This window comes from Carettochelys insculpta, chromosome 3 (assembly GCF_033958435.1).
Source record: "Carettochelys insculpta isolate YL-2023 chromosome 3, ASM3395843v1, whole genome shotgun sequence".
NCBI classification, from domain to species: Eukaryota; Metazoa; Chordata; order Testudines; family Carettochelyidae; genus Carettochelys; species Carettochelys insculpta.
The window spans coordinates 27,028,507-27,048,526 of record NC_134139.1 but is presented as its reverse complement, the minus strand read 5'-3'; the positions used below and the strand labels follow the sequence as shown (position 1 = coordinate 27,048,526).

At 43.2% G+C, this 20,020-nt stretch overlaps 1 protein-coding gene across 4 annotated transcripts in view; it reads left to right on the top strand.

Annotated features, from left to right (window-relative positions):
- The window catches only part of SPTBN1 (spectrin beta, non-erythrocytic 1), a 222,633-nt gene that overhangs the window by 82,143 nt on the left and 120,470 nt on the right, over positions 1-20,020 (top strand). The window contains exon 1 of one of the 4 annotated variants that reach the window (XM_074989514.1): positions 12,497-12,632. The exons of the other annotated variants lie outside the window; for them this stretch is intronic. Coding sequence (XP_074845615.1) covers positions 12,524-12,632 — 109 coding nt within the window. The 5' untranslated portion in view covers positions 12,497-12,523. Of the gene's footprint in view, positions 1-12,496; positions 12,633-20,020 lie in introns of those variants that run through there. 4 annotated transcript variants of the gene reach the window in all.

Here is a 20,020-nt window from a genome sequence, read left to right as displayed (position 1 = left end):
CCCTCTGTCAGAGTAGCTGCAAGAAGGAACTGAGTGGGATCCCTCAGTGTAATTTGTGTGAGCTCCCCAGTCGAGCTGACAGACTCTGTTAAAGGAAAAGTATTCTGACATCCATGTATGTGGTGTGCACACACACCTGGCTGAAATGGACATGAACACAGCTCAAAGAACAACAGTTCAGATGTGAGTAGCCATTTTTTCCAGCATCCTTTCACTAGTGATGCTCCTGACTAACCAACGGTTGTATCAGATGAAATCAGATGAAAGTACATGTTTCTGGAGGACAGCTATCTGTCTACCGTGGAGAAAGACTGGAATCTCAGCTGGTGCAAATTGGAATAGCTCCAGTGACTTCAGAGGAACTACAGTAAATTGGTTTAACTGGTATTCAGTCAACCGGTATTCTCAGATAACCAGCACTGCAACCAGGTGCTATCCCAGTGACTAAGTTTCTTTGCTAGGTGGCAAAGGGATCCCGTCCTGTTCCAAGCAAGAGGGCAGCGGGACAGATGGCTGGTGTACAGGGAATGCCCCTGCGGCACTGCAGCACAGGCCAGGGCCTGAACCGCTGGGGGGCTGCTGAGCCCCCACTGGAGGGCAGCGGGATGGGTGGCCAGAGCACAAGGAGCCAGCCCCCCTGCACAGCTGCATGAGCCAGTGCCTGAACTGCTGACCCACAGCAAGGAGTGCAGAGCAGGCTGCATGGGTGGAGGCAGTGCTCTGGGGACAGAGCTGCTGAGGACTTTGGGGAGGGGAGCGCTGCTGTAGTGTGGCCCCGATGTAGGAAAACTTGTGGTGAAGGGATCCTTCTCCATTACCCATAATATTTTCATATCCAGCAGCCTCCTGTTCCTGGGGCTGCTGGATATGAAAGAGTTTACTGTATATGTTGATCTGTATCAGCTGAGGAGCTATCTCAAAATGAGAATTCAGAAGACTTAAAGGCTAAAATCTACTGCTTTTCTTATTATCAACATTTTAGATATATTTAAAAACTAGCCAGGCTCTTTTTTGTGCTAATTACTGCTTATAGCCTTTATTTAGCAAAACACTAAGCATGTGCTTCATTTTAAGCATGTATTTAAATGTTTTGCTGAATCAAGACTTTAAAAAATAAGTGTTTTGTTGATAATTGTCCATACATCAACAATGGCAGATTTTTTAAAAGAGACTGACTTCCACTCAGGATGAATTTGGTCCATAGTACTAAGCACATTTCAAAATCTAGCCCTGAGCCAATAAATTACAAATCTGTCTACAGATTCTTTTTATGTAGAAGTAAATGTTCTTATGTCTGTCTTTGAGCTTTTAAATAGCCAGGCTGCTATACTTATGGTGCCAAAACTCAATGTGCTTTGAGTTTCTCCTTTTCGTTGCTGGGATACTCCTGCTGTGTACATAATGTCCAGCACAGCTTATTTCAAATTAAAATTCAATACTCCGTTCTTAAAATGCTCCTTAATTTCTAATAACTTTAGAGAGAAAAGATTAGTGACCACAGATATGACTCAGCCTTCACTTTTCAGTTATAAACTAAAATAACAGGAAAATTGCTGTTTTGGTCTTTCTGATGAGGGTTCAGAGAAGAGCTACAACCATGGTTTAGAAAACACACCTTGCAGTCAGACACAAGAGACAATGAGGCAGTTTGATGGGACCTTAAAGTCCTAACACAAGGCAGATTTATGGTAGATGGCAGCTTTATTAAAAAAAAACAAACAAGAAAAAAATCAAATGAGTACATTTTTAGTAGTGAAGGTAGCTAACCATGGATGGCAATACCTTACAAAAGGAAATGATAACTTCATCACTTGGGCTATGGTTACACTAGCAAAACTCAGCAATTTCGCTGGCAGCATTCTACCTCAAAGTTTTGAGGCAGAATGTTGCTGTCCACAGATTCTGTCAACAAAAAAGCTGTGTAGGTGCTATGGGGGGACCTTCTCTCAAAAGACAGGGCATCTACAACAATGGGCAGCCCCGTCTGCTGTGCTTCTGGGTGCCTGTTTTGTCAACAGAGTAGTAGGGCAATCCAGCTGCTCTGTTGACAGAGCGGCGCTCTCCGGATTGGCTTTTATGTGTATCTGCACTCTGTCAACAAGAGTTTTGTTGGGAAATCTCTTCTGAGTGACTTCTGTCAACAGATTGCTGTAGTGTACCCGTAGCCTTGGAGTCTAGAAACCAAGCCTTAACCGTAAGTGATTGGTCTTAATTATGTTCACTTCACAGCAGGGAAGAATAATATCTCAAGTGGAGGAATAACTGAAATTATTTATTGCATGTTATGCAGAAGGTCAGATTAGATGATCACAGTGAGGTCCCTTCTGTTAACTGTTGAACCCTGATGCTGTCAGCTCTACATGGGCTTCAGAAATCTCAAACTCTTCCAGTTTGCCTTTGTCCTCAGCAGAAATGTCCTTACCACATTGGTAATGGGAAACACGCTACATTTAGATTATTCAGTTTTTGTGAAGCATTTTGGCATCCTTCAGAATGGGAGATGCTATATAATATGAAATTTCAGAATAAGTCAAAGTATTTACTGAGTTGGTTGAATGTTGAATGAGTTTGTTTCCCTCCTTTGCTTCAGACCAAAAACTCTGAAGGCTGCAGGGCTCATTCATCTGCCAGTGCTGTTGAGTAGAGCTCTATGCTGATACACAATTTGTATCCACAGCCTCATCCATATCTGCAAAACTGAGCCTCAGATATGTATGTGCATTGACATCTGCAGACATAAAGCAAATATCAGCAGATTTGGAGGGACCTACTATTGAACATCTTCTGCTAGGAATGAACACTGCTTGTTTCTTCCTGTCTGGATTTGCTTCTGCAGCATTGATACATTTTTTTCTCTACTAGTTAGGAGGATGAGGGATGCAGCAATGCATCTGGAAATTTTAAAGCACTGCTCACTTATCCACTGACCACATCCAAGAGGGGCTCAGAGGATTTTTTGTGAGGGATTAGCCTGGAAAGTTGTATGTCTAAGGTGCTCTGATTGCAAATCAGAGGAGAGGAATGAGAGGAGATAGGAACAGGAATAATACAGATGATGGGACAACACATTTGCAACTAAGTAGCAGTTGCTAGGACGCTCCCTAGCAATGCAGGGATCCTCTGTTCAGCAACCCTCAATACAGAGGGGAAAAGCATAAAGAAGCATGATAATCATAGCCAGCTCCTGTTGGCAAGGGATAGTAGCTCCTGGCAAGAGGTTGGAAGGACTAGACTGTCTTAGTGGCACTGGGAACCAGGGACAGGACAGAGGAGTTCCTGTAAGTGAGGGGTTGAGGAACCCCCAGATGGTGGTCTGGATCTGGACTGCAGCTTGTCTTGGTCATTCCCCAAAGGCTTGGGACTCCCCTCCCCAATGTCTGGGGCAGAACCCCAAGATTCACAGGCCAGATCAGGCAGGCTAGGGCTGGGTCGATCCCACAGGCTATAAGAGCAGCAGCTCATAGCTCCCTGGAGAGGCTTTTCTCCCTGCCTGTCTAAGGCATTGCCCCCTCCACCCTGGTTGGGTGGAATTCTGTCCCTACTGGTTCTGCCTGCACTGGCTAGGGCAGTGCCCTGCTGCAGGAGTAAACATGTCTTGGGGCTCTTCCAATGGTCCCCGCAGTTCAGCACTGCTCCTCACTACAAGGAGTGTCCTGCCAGCACTCACCTGTGCCAAGCCACCACACCTCAGACAGATCAGCCTGCCCAGCAGGGTCCCCAGCATCAGTGCCTGGACCCAAGGCAGCACAATGTGGATCTGAAGCAGTGCTTACCAGTGGAATGACAGAGGCCTGCAGTAGTATGTCCGTCCCTGCAGCCCTGGTGCTGGGAGTGCTCGAGCTGCCATCCTGGTACATGGCACCATTCCAGAGATTTAGGATGCTAGTCACAGGAGCCCCATTACCCATCTCTGGAGCATTGGTATGTCTCTGTGCAGGCATGCTGACATTCACGGCGTAATGGCCTACCTGTGCCCACCTGACGCACACCTCTCAGGCCCCTCGGTCCCTAGTGGATTGGCATGATTGATAGGGGCAGTTGAGTGCCGCCACCCCCCCCAGAACGAGGCCAAGAGAGTGCATCTGTTTGGATGTAAGTTTTATTCGACGGGCAGCCTTGCTCTAGATCTCCAACCCACAGGCCCCATTGGGGAGGTGTGGTTGGAATTTGTGGGATGTCAAACTTAAGGACTCCCTGCTGTAAGAGTCCAAGACTGAAGTTCATGGCCATCCTAGAGAAGCTCACTGGGGCATTGATTGATTTGACCCAGGACAAAGCCTCCCTACCAGAAGCCCAGTTCCAAGCTATATCAGGTCATGATCCACCCAATAATGGCTACTTGGGTGGGACACAAGGCAGCACATTCCTACATGGTGCAGCATGTAAGCCTATGCCTCGGACTCTGACAGATGTGCTTGTGAGCATCCTGGGCAAGTGGTAATCTGCCAAAAACAAAAAACCTGTTTTATATAATCAGCAAATGTAAGATAAAAAGAGCATATGTTCGCAAAAATCAATGCCCTGTTTCTCTTCAAAAAGAGGTTTTGATTTTAGGAGCTACATTTTTCTTAAATTTTAGAATACACTCTAACATATGTGCAGTAGGACTTTCAAATGTAGCAGTTTTCTACCAACACATTTGATGGTCCACATTCACTTCCCGGATAATACAAAAGAAAGTCAGCATGTGTTTTACATGAAGAGTAGAAAGCTTGATCCTTGCCAAAGTAAAGGCAAATGTACATCCCCCTTTAATAGTACAGGATCAGACAGTTAAAAACACACACAAAGCAACTGTCAAAGCTTTATAGAAACCAAACCCTGATTAAAAGTAATGGTCTGGGAGAATGGGCCTATATTAACTGTAACACAAACATTAGCACTCGCATTCAGCTGCAGTTCTTCCCATACATGGAAATGTAATGCCCAAATGTGTCATATTAATTTTCTTTTCTTCTGCTACATCTGATTAAGAGCTAAAGAATTGCAGGAAAATGTGTGAAAATGCACAGTATCATAAAACTATGCACTATCCTCAATTATCTGTCTGCTTCTATAATTCTGAGCAGTAATATATTTAACCAATAAACTCAGTTCATAAAAAGCATGTCATCTGAATCTGCCTTCTCCGCTCCAATGTATTGGATGGGAAACAGTTAACACTGGAGAATTAAAGTTTTAATACTACATATATTGTGAGAGACCCCTCATCTGTTCCTTAGGGGTCCTGTGCTTCGGGCAGCTCTTCGTGGACCTCAGGGAGGCCCCTTTGTTGCCCTGGCGCTTCCCAAAGGCAAGGGTTTCCCTTTACCGAGCCATTTTCATCACAGGCCAGTCTTGAGTGGAGGTGAAGTAAGACCCTGTCCACCACTCTCAAGCTGCCCCAGTTTGGCCCAATTTGGGTACCCTCCAGAGAAGGGTGGGGGGAGGCTAGTTCCACCCACTGCCCTGGACACCACCCAAGGACCCTAGAAGGGGAGTGAGCTGGCTGGGCTTTTGCCCCTGCCCCGCAGCAGTGACCTTTCCCTGGGCCTCTGCATCCACCACTTCCCTCTGGTACCATGTGGCTGGTATCACTCAGCTCCACTCTGTCCTAGCCTACTCTATCCTTCAGTCTGGGTATCATTCTCTCTTCCTGTTGCTTAGGGAAAGCCTTTTGTAGGGAGCCTGGCTGCCTTAACTGCTCACAGGTGCTTGATTGCAACCTGTTGCTGGTTGACTCCTAATGAGCCCCAGCTGTCTGTCCAGCCTGCAGGTCTGCACCCTCTGGGAACTTAAAAGGGGAACAAAAGGGAATTCCTCTAGCATCCAAAATATTCCTCCTCCATCAAGCACTTATCGGCTGCAGCTTCTGATCTGCCACAATATATTAAATGTATCTTTGAAATATTGCACTCCAAGTTTCATTATCTGTGGCAGAACCAGCTGCTTCCTTATTGTAGGACTAGCTATTATGTACACAGGGCTGTTTCTGATCTCCTTTACACTGTTTTAAACCTGGAGTAACTTGAGTAAAGTCAGCGAAGTAACTCTAGATTTACACTGGCTTGAAAAAGAGCAAAATCTGTCCCATAATCTTTAGTTCCTGCTGTTGTATGAAATAGGTGTGTTCAACCTTTACCCTTTTGGGAGGAGTAGCTACTGTTATGTGACTTGGGTGGCATTTTAGATTAATATATTATCCTTTTTTACCTTTCAGAATTTCTAGTTAGTTGCCTGCCAGAGAATTTACAAGGCCAAACATGAGTGAAAGGGTAAGACAGGGATGATGATTAACTAGAAGTTCTGCAATTGTAAGCCATAGTGTGCGTACTCGTTCCCTCTACCAAGAGAATTACCTTTACAGAGTTACAGTTTCAGAACCCGACTGTGCAAAGCATGCATTATTTTATAATTTTAAAATTGCTAACAATACCTTCTGTATTGCCTCGCTGGCTTTAACTACAGGGTGACAGAACATAAATGTCTTTGAAGGTTTAGTCAAAACTAGAACGTTTTTCCTGGCTTCTTTGCCCCTTAACTGTCACACAATTCAACGTGATAAGGGTCCACAGAAAAAACGTTAATATTTTATTTTAATACTAATGACTACAAATGGTGGATGTGTAGGATTGTTTTAGAGCTCTTGGTTGTTCCAAGCTGGCACTACAGAGGCAGAGTTAAGGGTCTTTTGTAATATTAATTGTGCATGCAGCTTTTTGAATGCTTTTTGGAGGAGAGTAATAATGTAGAACCTTCCCTTGGATTTTTCAGGTTTCTTAATGTTGTTTTCAGGGTTAATGTTATTTTTAGAGAAAATGATGCATGTAGTGCATGCTTTGTACTGTGTACATCCACTGTTAATGGATAATCATCTCTCTGTGTCATTTGTGATAGCTATTATTTAAGTAAAGTTCCATAAAAGCCCCAGGCTATGTGTTAAATACAATGGAGGAAGAGTAGTTGGAAATATGTAGGTAAATCTGTTTCAGAGACATGTTGCGTAAAAGGAGTGCTAAAAGCTGACGTCATTTACAAAAAACTACCATATTTGAATCTCAGCATGTGATTTGCCCATGCTTACCAAAATTTTCTCATCAGTGATGAGATCTCATGTGAATTTCATGTCAATTTGATTTTGTTCAGTTAAAGTTGGGCCTGTACTCAGAAGACACTTTTAACTTTTAATCAACCTAAAGTAATGGTTTGAAGTTGAAGAGGGAGAGCTGTAGGTTAGATATTAGGAAAAGCTACGTCACCAGGAGGGTGTGAAGCATTGAAATGCGTTGCCTAGAGAGGTGGTGGATTCTCCATCCCTCGAGGTTTTTAAGTCCTGGCTTGACAGGTTCTGGCTGGGATGACTTAGTGGGGGTTGATCCTGCTTGAAACAGGGGTCTGGACTAGATGACCTCCTGAGGTCCCTTCCAGCCCTATGATTCTGTGATTCTGTGAACCTTAATTATGATGGCATTAGTGTTTCTCCATAATATATCACACAATTAATACTGATTAGGCTTCTTGGTCAATTAAGATTAATAACTGAAGAGAAGTCTGAAAGTGAAAATATATCCCAAGGGCATGGCACACATGAGAACCTTGTGACAAATTCAGAGCATTCATAACAGCAATAAATTAAATACTAGGTTGACTGTAGTTTGAGTCAATAGCAAAACATTTTAGGATTTATGTTACTGGAGCAAAAATAGGAATTGGCATGCTTCCCATTTGTGAGAAATCCATTTTCTTTACTATTTCTGTTGCATTGTCAACAAAGTTAAAGTGGATCCTTTAAAAATGTATACAGTGAATCCAGCAAAGCATAAATTATAATTCAGCAGATGAATCAGCATCACCTGATGAAGTAGCTGATGTAATCATTATAGCAAACTGTCACATCCAGTCCTTTTTTTGTAAAAAAGAGGAGCCCAGTACTCAGCCAGCTCCCTGCCCCCTCCTCCTCCTGCCAGGGTTCCTGTGGCTGGGGCTGTCGGGCGGGGCTCTGCTCCCCAGCCTGCTCCCTACTGCGTGGCTGTCAAGGATCCCTGCCCCTTGGCTAGGTCCATGTGGCTGGAGCTGCTGGTGGGGCTCCATGCCCATGCTGGCTCCCAGGCCCAGAGCTGCTGGGGTTCCCCTGGCTGGGGCTGGAGCCACTGGCAAGGCTCCCAGGCCCACAGTTGCCAGAGTTCCCCCAGCTCCATCCAGGTCCTTGGAGCTGGATCTACTGGCAGGGCTCTGTACCCCAGCCAGCTGCCAGCTCTGGGGCTGAGGTCTCCCTGTCACCCAGCCGAGATTTGCTGGGCCTGCCAAGATTCTGGTAGAGCATACCAGTCTGTAGTGGTACAAAAAAGCCCTGGTCACATCTATCACTGAAAGATCAGTTAAGCTGTACACATGGCAACTTGAGTTGGGACAAAACTCAGAGAAAACAAGCAATAGGAAGTCTTCCCTAATCTACCAATTTGTTTTTTCAGAACACACAGAAAGCCTAGCTGGATAAAATGTCCAAACACAAAGCTTCTTCCCATTCTCAGCATGCCTTTGCATAGTGGGGGTGGAGTGGGATAGAGCCTTCATTGCTCTGTATCTGCTGTAGAGCCCGTAGTTGCTCCTTGTTTTCATGCAGTGTTATCTCACTAGCGGCTAGATCAGCGGCTAGCCCCAGGTTCATAATGGGAAGCTGGCTTCGCCTTCACCATGGGATGCTTACTGCCAGTTCAACAACACTGCTTCATGTTTTGTGTTATATTCTGAGATATGTTAGAACAGTGGTGAAGGGCATTATATAAAACCAAATTCAGATTCATGTTAATATTTGATCTGGGAACCAAATGGTTAATTTGAGCTTTTCACTTTATTTCATTAAAATAACACAAAAAACCCTCCACACTCTCTAAGAAATAAAAACAGTGCAGTGTGTGAGATATTTATCTTAACATAAGTCATCATAACCAACATCAGAATAAATACATGCCATCATGGCTCTTCATAGAAAATGATATAGCAGTTCTATTTGGTGTATTGCAGACATTTTTATATTTTAAACAGTAAACAGTACAGTTGAGAGAGAATTTCTCTTTCAGTGCCTTTTAGGTATATCCTTATCATATTCAGTATTCAGACCGATAATGGGCTAGCCAGAGTTTAAAAGTTCACATTTTGTTTTTTAGTGGTTTATTGTCTTAGTAATATTGAGATCTTATTGTGTTATTGTGCCTATTTTACTGTAATGTTACAATCTACACTTTCATAGTGACACTTTGCTAAGGGTGGAGCTGCTGTAACTGTTTCTATGTCCATAGGTGTGTGTACTGCTTACCTATTGTCACAGAAAAATGGTTTTAATTTTAGTATAATATAGGTCAGACTTTACAGCCAGAAGGTTAACCATTGTAGGAGGAAAATTGCAAAAAAGAATTCTGCAAGATAGAGATGGGCATGTACTGGTACACCTGATCCAAATCCTGTTGACCTTTGGGGAAGTTCAGATCCAGACCTGTCCATCACAGCCTGACTCATTTCGATTCCAAACATTATTCTAATTGATTTTGGCCCTGTTGTGGAATTTGTATGTTTGGTGCACTTCTCCTCCTGCTACAGGGGACCAGATGGTTGCAAATCCACAATGTAGATTTCATGCTGCTTTCTGTGAATTTCAGAGACAGCTGGTTGCACAAAGATTATCAGAGGAAGGTTTTAGTAGGAACCTTGGATTTGTCTTACTGGGATTAAAGCCTTGTTCTACCAAGAGAGTACGCTGCCTCCAGCAGTGACCAGTACTTAATGCTTCAGACTGTACAGACTTCCCTGAGCCCTTTCTGTCACCATGGAATTAATACAGACACCCCCATGTGTTCACACAGTTACACCCAGCCATCATTACACAGTGCTGCAAATGAGGTGAAATATCTTACCTGACCCCTGCAAGCAATTCCCTAAAACATGAGATTTGATTGCATTTACATTAGTCATCACAGTTACTATGTAGTTACTAATGTTGAGTCGTCCCTTCAAATCTGGAGTTAGTGCCACAAGCATATATGGTGCTCTGAAGACTGTGGGTGGGACTTTCCAAAACACCTCAGTGATTCAGGTTTGGTCTACGCTTAAAAGTTTTACAGGCATGACTATGTCAGCAAGGGTGTGTGTGATTTTTCTTATAGGTGTATTTCCCTTAGTAAAAGCCCTAGCATAGCAGCAGGTTTATTAGTATGAGGTGCTTTAAGCAGGGTAACTGTGTTTCACTTTGTTGAACCAAAATCACCAGATAAGTATGCACATTTTGATATCGGTACAGCCATAGCAATATTAAGGGTGTTTTGCAGTTTTATATACGCTAGAATACTTAAAAAGCCGCAAACTTTGAAGCGTAGACAAGAACATAGGTGCACACTTTTAACAGTCAGTGGGATTTTGGTTCTATGTGACTAAGGGGAGTGTGGAAATCCCATCCTGAGTTTCTTCTGGGAGGTGCTGAACCCATTCAGCCTTCTTGATGTCAGTGGTAGTACAGCACCATTCAGGATCACACCCTTCTGTTCATTTGTTCCCAGGTATTGCTGATAGGACTGTTTGAAAGCACACAAAACTAGGAGTAGACTGTAGTACTCCTAGAGAAATTGTCTTCACAAGAACTGTTTGACTAAACACTGGTGAAACTGCAGTGGCAAACAAAGGGAACATTTTGAAATACTCACTAAGAGATTGAAGTGAGTGGGGAGGGAGAGCACTGACTCAGAAAGGAATTTGTAAATGTGAGAAATAGGACAAGAATGCTTTTGCAAACATTATCAGCATTTTGAAAAGCAAACAAGAGTGTTTGTAATGGGCAGCTGAATCTGGAACCGAGCTCTGTGAAATTATGTTATTGAAAGAGAGGGCTGGAGAGAAGGATGCTTCTGAGATAAAAATAAAATGTTGTCTAAGAGAATTGAAGATTGTGTGAGTTTTGATAACAATCATTGTTGATTTTTATTATGGAAGTTTTAAAAGGCTCCACTCAGGGGCAGGAAACACAGAGGGACAGGGCAGCCTCATGTTTTCCCTCCCTCAAATACTTGTACACATCTTCTGAGTGTGTACCATGAGAAATCATCTCACAGTCCTGCACCATACATATAACTGAGCAGGCAGAAACACACTCCAAAGAGATGTCTAGGGCTATGTCTACATTAGCATTCCTCTTTTGAAAGAGGCATACAAATGAAGGAAATTGAATATGCAAATACGACACAGATTTCCATATTTGGCTCCTCATTTGCATACTCTTTCAAAAGAGCTTCTTTTGATGGAAGGAGAGCAGTATAAACGCGGCTCTTTCTAAAGTAAGCCACGTTTGAAAGAACCCTTCTTCCTAAAACCAAATATGAAGAAGGGGCTTTCAAAGTGTGGGGGGGTCCTTCCGAAAGGCCCCCGTTTACATGGGCGGCGCATGATTCGTAAGCGATATTTTCGAATCATGTGCGCCTATCTTTATGCTAATGAGATGCTGCATATTCATGGTTGTGCTAATGAATTCTGAATATTCATGTAACACCTCATTACCATGCCCCTTCCGACAGGAAAGAGCTAGTGTAGACGCAGCCTAGGTGCTCAGCATGTGTAGTTAAATTATATTATTTGAAATAAATTGTTTAAACAAAATTTTTACAACAGTATTTGTCCCTAGCACAGTCCATATTTTTAAAAGGCGCGTTTGCCCAGCCCTGCTCTCGTACATCAGCCTTAGTTTCTGAAGCGAGCAGCCTTGCAGACAAATGCGGGAAAGTGCTCTCCTTTTCCACTGATAGTAATCTGAGACTTTTCCGTTACATGAGGCTCTTAACAAAAGATTGTAATTCCACCAGCTTGGTGCAGGAAGGTACCATTGTCTCCAGAGGCTGCTCAGGTGCTCTTAAACCGTCCAGGAGGCGAATCGTGCTCTCAGCCGGCCGCCTAGGGCTTTGCGATGTGTACATTCCATCGAGAGCTTTGGGTCGGAAAAGCTGGCGGAATGTTGCGAGGTCCTTTTAGCCCTTCCCCTTCACCCCTCCTCCCCAGCCTTGGTACAGCCTTCCTTGCCCATACAATGCCTTATGCTAATCAAGTGACATCATCGCGAAGTACACAGTGAGTGGCTACTGATAAAATTACAAGCCAGCAGAAAGGTTTGAGGTGTGTGTTGCTGCTCCGGGAGGCTTTGGAAAGGAGGGCGCAGGGTTGCTCCAGGCAGCTTTTACTTGGGGAGGACTCCGAAACTTTTGTGTTGTAGTTTACTTGCACTCGCGTTGGGCTGGTAGTTCGTTCCACCTTGGAGCACTGCGGGTTCCGTGTGGAAGGGAGGGAAAAAATCCAGGGGGATTTAGGTTTGAACGTTCTATTGGCAACTTACTATCAACCCACGCGACTGGATTTTTGAACCGAAACTGGTATTTACTGGAGGTTCGGCAAGAACGTTTTCACTGGGGCCGGGGGCCAACCTTCTGAGGAAGCGGGGATTTGCTTGCATGTATGGTGGAGAAACCTGTGAGGCTTTTATGCTGCAAGTCGACATATCGCTGAGTTGTAAATGGAATTACAAAAATCAACCAGTATGCCCGGGCCATTGTCTCCGAGTTACGCAGCTCAGGTGGCGTATAACTATAATCAGTTAGAAGGAAGATTCAAGCAGTTACAAGGTAAGCCAGTGCCTATGCCTTTTTCTTAAGTGTTGCTATGATATGATGCCTGTAAACATATTAACATGAGCTGCTTCTGATGCTACTGTAACATGCAGTTGTCAAGAGTGCTGCTGTAATAAAGAGCCCTTCATTTTTTTTTTAAATAGTGTAAATTGTCTGTTCGTCACAGTATGTGGATGCCGTCAGCTATGCAGGGGACAAGAGGACTACCCCCAGCCTCATTCATTTAGAACAATAGGAAAGCGGCAGGGGAGTGGTCTTTTTGTTTGAAACCCCTCTGCAAATATAGGTATGACTGGTGTTTAATCATGAAATCTTAATTTAGTTGTGGTGCAGGAACTACTTCTGTTTCCTTGTAACGTTTCCTTATGGCACCTCCTTGGAAAATGTAATCTAGCATTTTTCAAATCAAGGATGGTCTCCCAAGCAAATTAGTTGGCTTAAGCGGTGAATCCTCAGAATCTAGTACAAGGAAACAATGACATATTTTAACAATCCCATTCTCTACCATTTATTTATTTTACTTTTGGAGGGAGAGGAAGTGTATTTTTAATGTCTAATTTCTGCTTTGTCAGAGAATGGGAAAGTGACACTTGCTTCTACAGAAGGATTGTAGGGTCTGATCTGTAGTGGAAATCTAGAGTATCACTAGGGTAAAGGAATGGAAAGAGAGTCAGCATCTTTTTTGAGAAGAAGATGCTTCTGGGCCTCACATATCACAGGAATCAATGAAATTCAGATATTGTAGTTTGGAAAACAAAAAATACTTCATAATCAAACCCCAAATCCTCTTCACTTTGCCAATCCCTGATAAATATTCCCAGAAGAGGCCAAGTGTAGTGAAGTTCCTCCACTGTATGTGGTTCTTTTATTTTTACTCTTATCTGTGCCATAAGCGTGGTCCTGTGGTTCTGGTCAGAGAGGGAGGAAGAACTGTGGTTAGCATAGTATTTTTATTTGTTGGCTTAAGGATGAAAAAAGTTCATACATAGTAGTAGTTTGTTTGTTGATTTTGTAGCTTAGCTCAGAGTAGTGAGTACACACTGGATCTGAAGAGAGAAAATGACATTTTAAACATTGGCAAACTGGACATTCCTTAAGGCAGAATATGAAAAATCAAGGATCTAAATTTACAGCAGGGAATATCTAAAAACCTTTAGCTTATACATCTGCAAGGTCATCCCCTGCAATAGTTCTTTTAAAAGAGCCAGCTGAATTTGGGGAAAATACATTAATTCATGTCTCTCTCTCTTCTGGTTAAGTTAGATGTCCTAACAAAACCAGGTGGTGTGCTAAATGTATAGCACTTCAGGAATCCATGTCTGTTTACATCCTGTTGAAAGAGGCTGACTTTCAGAAATCAAGTCACTGTAACAGTCTCCTTACTGCAACTTCCTCTAGAGAATGGGCAGTTAAAAGCCAGCCAGTTTTTCACAAGATGTAGGGAGGGGTTTCTCACCAAACTACCCATAACAAAAAGCTGTTTATTTGCAGTGCAGAGAGGGGAGGGCTTGCTTGAAAAAACAGTGCTGACACTGATCTTGTTCAGGGTGGGACTTAACTACAGGAAATGTCTTTAAATTACGCACTAAATACTCCATGAAATGCCAAAGGATAACACCAAATACTTACTCTCTGTTACCAAATACTGTGTGTTGCAAAGGAAAGAAGGCAATTTTAGTTCTGTTCACACTGATGATCTTTCCTCAGGCTTAAAGGCTCTTCGTATGGAACATGTTTAAAAGTCTTCATGTTGCAGTTGATATAAATTCTAAAGTTTGTCCTTTAAGCTGACTATAACTTGCTCAGTTCAAAATATTGTGGGTTTTGTGCACTTAGTGTGACGCTGCTTGTGGTCCTGGGCCAATCCAGGACCAGCAACGATCAACTGAAGAAGTACAAAATTTGTAAATTACACTTGCATGATATTTGTTCTTTTCCCACCACAAAAGTTGCATAAGCAAATAATGATAACCTTGGTTGTGAGGATGTGCAGGGTACAAGGCTCAGTGGAACAGCATAATTGACGTTTTACTGGCTTTTCTCAGGTTTTGTTCTGGGGTTCTTATACTTGAAGCTGTTCTCAGTTGTGACTTACTGCCCTGGTTATAGAAGCAACACTCCCTAATTTCCATTGACCCACCCTGAATCCACCCCCCCCTGTTTTTGATAACCTTAAGGGGTTTGGGTTTTACCCTGGATCTGCACCTCTGCACTAGGCCCTGGCAATGCTCCTTTCAAAACTGGTTCTCCAGTAAGAAAAAGTGTATATTAAATGGAGTGAGTATGCAGACCCAATACAAAGCTGCAGATACATTTAGAGATGATCATGGCTCTCTCTGACACTTATAAAAAGGAGGCAGATGTGGCTAGAACGACAAGTGTCCCACAACAGGAGAAGAGCAAAGCAGCGAAGAGGCAGCCTCAACCCACCCTAAGAACCAAGTAACAGCTGCCTTCCTCTGTAAGCTGCCTCTTCAATGCAAAGAACTGGCTCTGAGTAGTAGGAGATTCAACCTGTGAACTTCGTGATGAGTTGGAAAAGATTTAAAACATGCCCTACAGGTCTTTTGAAATCTTCTATTCTTATCAATAGTATTTCAAGATATAGAAATCAATGTATGTGGCAACACCCACACTCCAAATGTTTCTCCTCTCACTCTCAGTAATTCCATTCATGCATTAGTCACCATTCTTTCCAGCCATTTCCACCAAAAGGCAACATCCAGCAGTAACTACTAATGGACAATGCCACAGTGAACAGAGAGCAACTAATCTGGTGGTGCTCTGTCCATGGCCCTTGGGCTGCTTGTGGCCCAATTACCATACAGCTGTTGCCCATGTGACATTCTCAGATTCGTACAGGTAGGGTTATTGAGTGCAGCCCACACAGCAAGCTGCATGTGTGGCCTACAACAGGTTGAGAACCACTGAACTGCCCCTTTCCCTTGTTCATAAAAGGATGTCAAACCAAAATGAAGCCACGTTAAACTGGTGCTGATGGTACAGCTGGTTTTACACATTAAAAGAAGGTGCACAATGTATGCAGTGAGAACAACAAGAAGTCTTGTGGCACCTTTATAGACTAACGGGTATTTTGGAGCATAAGCTTTCGTGGGCAAAGACCTGCTTCATCAGATGCAACAGTGTATGCAGTGTAGATGTAGCTTGGTCGGCTCCAGGATACTAGAGGGAGAGTGTTTGTGGCTAATAATCTTTTTTATTGAGCAACTTCTGTTGCTGAGAGAAACAAGCTTTCAAGGATTTTGTCTAGGCTCTGTGTGGCCTGAAAGCTTGTCTCTTTCACTAATAGACATTCAGTCTTTACTGGTGCAGAAGGAAGGCTAGATCATCTGCTGTAGATTTAGTCACTTAGGTGTCATAGTCACAGCCAAAGAAAATGTTAATGCAAGTTAAGTGTTTGAGGATGATTCTTGTGCAAGTTTTATTCACTTTAATAAATCTCACCCAAGGGTTGTTTTTGCAATGAGCTGATCGTGCTGTTCTTAAGTGATAAGTATGGGACAGCATTATTGGCTGCCATAGGCATACGTCTTTATATAGATGGTGCAGCCTTCATGTAGATGGTCCAGTCTTCATGGACAGTTTTGTCAGTAAATCAAGGCTTCCTTTTTTTAGGGGTAGAGCAGATGACTGTAAATGAGGACAGTCTTCAAAAAGTGGCCTGCAGAAAGCCTGCTTCCATTTTAACCTGCCCAAGGGACTGCTCAGCCAATTCAGTTGAGAAATCGGATGGAAAAACAAAACACAAAAAAGCTGTAATTACTAAGGTTTCTTGACCACACTAACACTGCAGGATCCCACTGATAAGCCTGATGGTCATGTAGGAGCTGACATCGATATTTAATGTGACACTAAGATGCATTTGTATTTTTTTGTTTTGTTTTTTGCTTCTCTGTTAAAACGCACAATGAACATCTACGAATTTCAGTGCTATAGGAAGGCGGTCCTTGATGAGAGAGGAGGCAGCTGTCATCACCACAGTGCAATTCATTCCCATTTAATTAACAGACCTGAGTATCCTTTATTAAAGTTTCTGGAATTTATCTTTGTTCAGTTTCTGCAATGTAATTTACAGTGGTTATTCTAAACTGTAAAATTGCACCAGAGGTGTGAAATTGCCTACAGTTATAGTTTCTGAATCCCTGGAGAGGAGGTCAGCTTGATTTGTACAGAGGATGAATCCCTAGCAGAAAGCTTGCCCTTGCAAAGGAATGCATGAAGTTCCATGCTGGGTAAAGATGCTATTTTTGTTTTCAAACAGCTTCTTTTTTGGGAGGTTAGTGCATTTTAATGAGAGCCAAATTCTCTGCCCTCTGTCCATTAGATTATCAGTGAGATGTCCTTAATGGTTGGTTGTTATTCTCAAATTCTTCAAAAAAACCCTTACTTTTTAGAGATTTAGGGACTAGTCTTAACACCAACTGAAGGAAATGGAGAGACAGCCCTACCAATGTTCCTTCTAATTTTGTGAGGAGTAAATTTTGTTATGCACACTGAGGTATGTGCAGATGTGCACGCTAATAGAAACACATGCTGGCTGTGGGTGTTATGCTAATGAGCTTGGTCATATTTGAATCTCAATTGGGTGGCTGCCCAAGTGCTAAGCTTACAGGGAATGCTAATCCCCCACCCCTCACTGACTTCCATAGACTTTTTTGATCAGTCCTTAACTCTACTTGATAGTTAGATGTAGTGACTCGACTCTCTAAAGTTTTCCTTAAATGAAATATTGAGTTTGCTAGGAGGTGTGGTTTGTAAGACCCTTGCTTATTAAAAGCAGGCTGATAATTCTCAAAATCTAATTTGTAAGAGGGGACTCAGCAACCAGCAGGTGTATTTTTGCTGGAGTCCCATAGGGATTGGTTCTTAGCTCTGTGCTATTTAACATTATTCTGTGTGGAAAATACTTACAAATTTTGAGTGAGTGGTAAGTGATGAGGACACATGGCTGTAGAAGCAGGGGTCATAAACACCCGGCACAGGTACCAAGAGTGGCACGTGAACTCATTTGCATCAGCATGTGAGGCAGGTGTTCAGCCCTTCCCCTTGTCCCCCATGCAGCCAGGAGCTTGCTCAAAAACATGCCACCTGTGAATTAACCAAAGACCAGCTAATGCTACCAACCCCCTGTGTCTTACCAACAAACTCTGCATCTTAATTTATTTATTAATGAAGTGTCATAAGTAGGACCATTAGTGATTTTTAAAAAGTATCGCAAGCACTCAGACCATACATGGTAGTCAAAAGGTCGAATTTCAGCACTCCACCTCAGCAAGTTTGCTGACTGCTGTACAGAGCAATCTGGATCACTTGGTGAGCTGGGAGTGAGCAGGCTGCATTTTAATACCTCTAGATCTAAAGGTATTTATTCATTCATTATCAATCCTTTGATTTGAGGATGATCGTTGCAACAGATTTACATGTGGGTCCTGAGGTGACTCAGGAGTCTAGTTCTAGAACCACAACTCCACCCACAGTAGGTGCAATTTGTGGCAGGCCAGCTGCCTGCTGGGAGAAAAAACAAAAACCCAAAACCTTTCTTCCTTCTCCCTTGAGCCTCAAGGGCAACATGCTTCTCAAAGTGGGCTACTGCCTTAAGAAGGACATGGTGCGATTAGGGTCAGTTGGTGGCCCTGTCTTCCAAGTTTGTGATGTCCACGTTAATTTTCTTTCAGTTGTCTTTGTAGCATTTCTTCTGACCATGAGTGAGCTGAGAGCAGACGACTTATTTTGGGAGGTGAGAGTTTGGCGTCTAAATATAGTTGATGGTAACACTACAGCAGTCTGACAGAAGTCACTGTCAGAAGAGATTTCCCAACAAAACTCGACAGAGTGCAGCCACACACACAAGCCAATTGGAAGAGCACTCTGCTCTGTTGACAGAGTGGGTGGATTGCCCAGCTTCTCTCTTGACAAAACAGGCAACTGGAAGCACAGCAGACAGGGCTGCCCATTGTTCTGGACGCCCTGTCAGTTGAGAGAAGGCCCAGAGCATCCACACAGCTATTTTGTTGACAGATCCTGTGGACAGCAGTGTTATGCCTCATGATTGAGAAGCAGAACACTGGTGAAAGTTCTGAGTTTTGTCCATAAACTGTCAACAACACATCTTGTGTGTGGGTGCTCCATCAGTTTTGTTGTCGAAACCGGGGGTTTGTCAGCAAAACTCACTAGTGGAACCGTAGCCACAGTGTCCAATCCAGTGAAGTTGGTGCATGAGAAGTTTTGCTTCAGTGCTGGTGACATTGGCTTCAGTGAGGATGCTGGCATTAATGCAGCAATCTTGCCTTGTGATGCAAAAGTGTCTTCCAGAGACAATGTTGGTGGTACCTTTCCAGACTCTTGAGGAGGTCACTCAGATTTTGCATCCATAAAGGAGAGTAGGAACGACTATTGTCTTGTAGACCTGGATCTTGGAGGCCTGCCTAAGGTCATGGTCCTTGAAAACCCATCGGAACAGTGTCCCAAAGGAAGCACTTGCATACTGGATCCCGTGCTGGACCTCATTGTCCATTTTTGTTTTTTGAGAATGTTGACTACTGAGGTAGCAAAAGTGAGTAATGTCTCCAAAATCTGAGCCTTGATGGTGATTTGTGGTGGGTCATATGGAGGGCCTAAAGAAGGATGATAGACCACTCTAGTCTTCTCAGTATGGAGTGGGAATTCTGTGCATCCTTAAGCTTGTTCAAGGAAATTCAGTATGGACTGAAGGTCACTTTCAGTGTGTGTGAGGATGACATGGTTATAAGTGTACTGAAGATTGGTGATGGATGCTCTGGAGACTTTAGATTTTTGAGTAGAGATGTAGAAGATTAAGAGCCACCCATCCATCTTGTGTTGTGTATCATCTCCCTTTGGGGAGGTGATATTTAGCGAGGACCAAAGCAACCGCTAAATAGCTGGTAAATAGGGTTGAGGCAATAACTGATTCTTCTTTAACCTCAGTTTTGATGATGAAAAGTTCTGTCTCAAGACCAGTACAGAGAACTGTGGCAGTCATTTGATCACAGATAAGCCTTGGGGCCTTAATTAAATTTTGGAGGGCTGCCAAATCTGGCCAGCACCTTCCACATGGCTCCATGACTGACAGAGTCACAAGCCTTTGCCAAATCAATGAAGGTCATGTACAGGTCCTGATTTTGCACCTGAGATTTTTTTTTTCCTGGACTTGATGGGCAACAAAGATAGTTTGTTGTTCTGTGGTACAGTCTAAAGCCACACTTGAGATTCTGGGAGTAGTTGCTCAGCAAGGGGGGAGAATTTGTTTAAGAGGATATGGGCAAGAATTTTCCCTGCTGTAGAGAGAAAGGCAATGCCTTGATAGTTTCTTCATTCTAATTTGTCTTCTTTCATAAAGATTG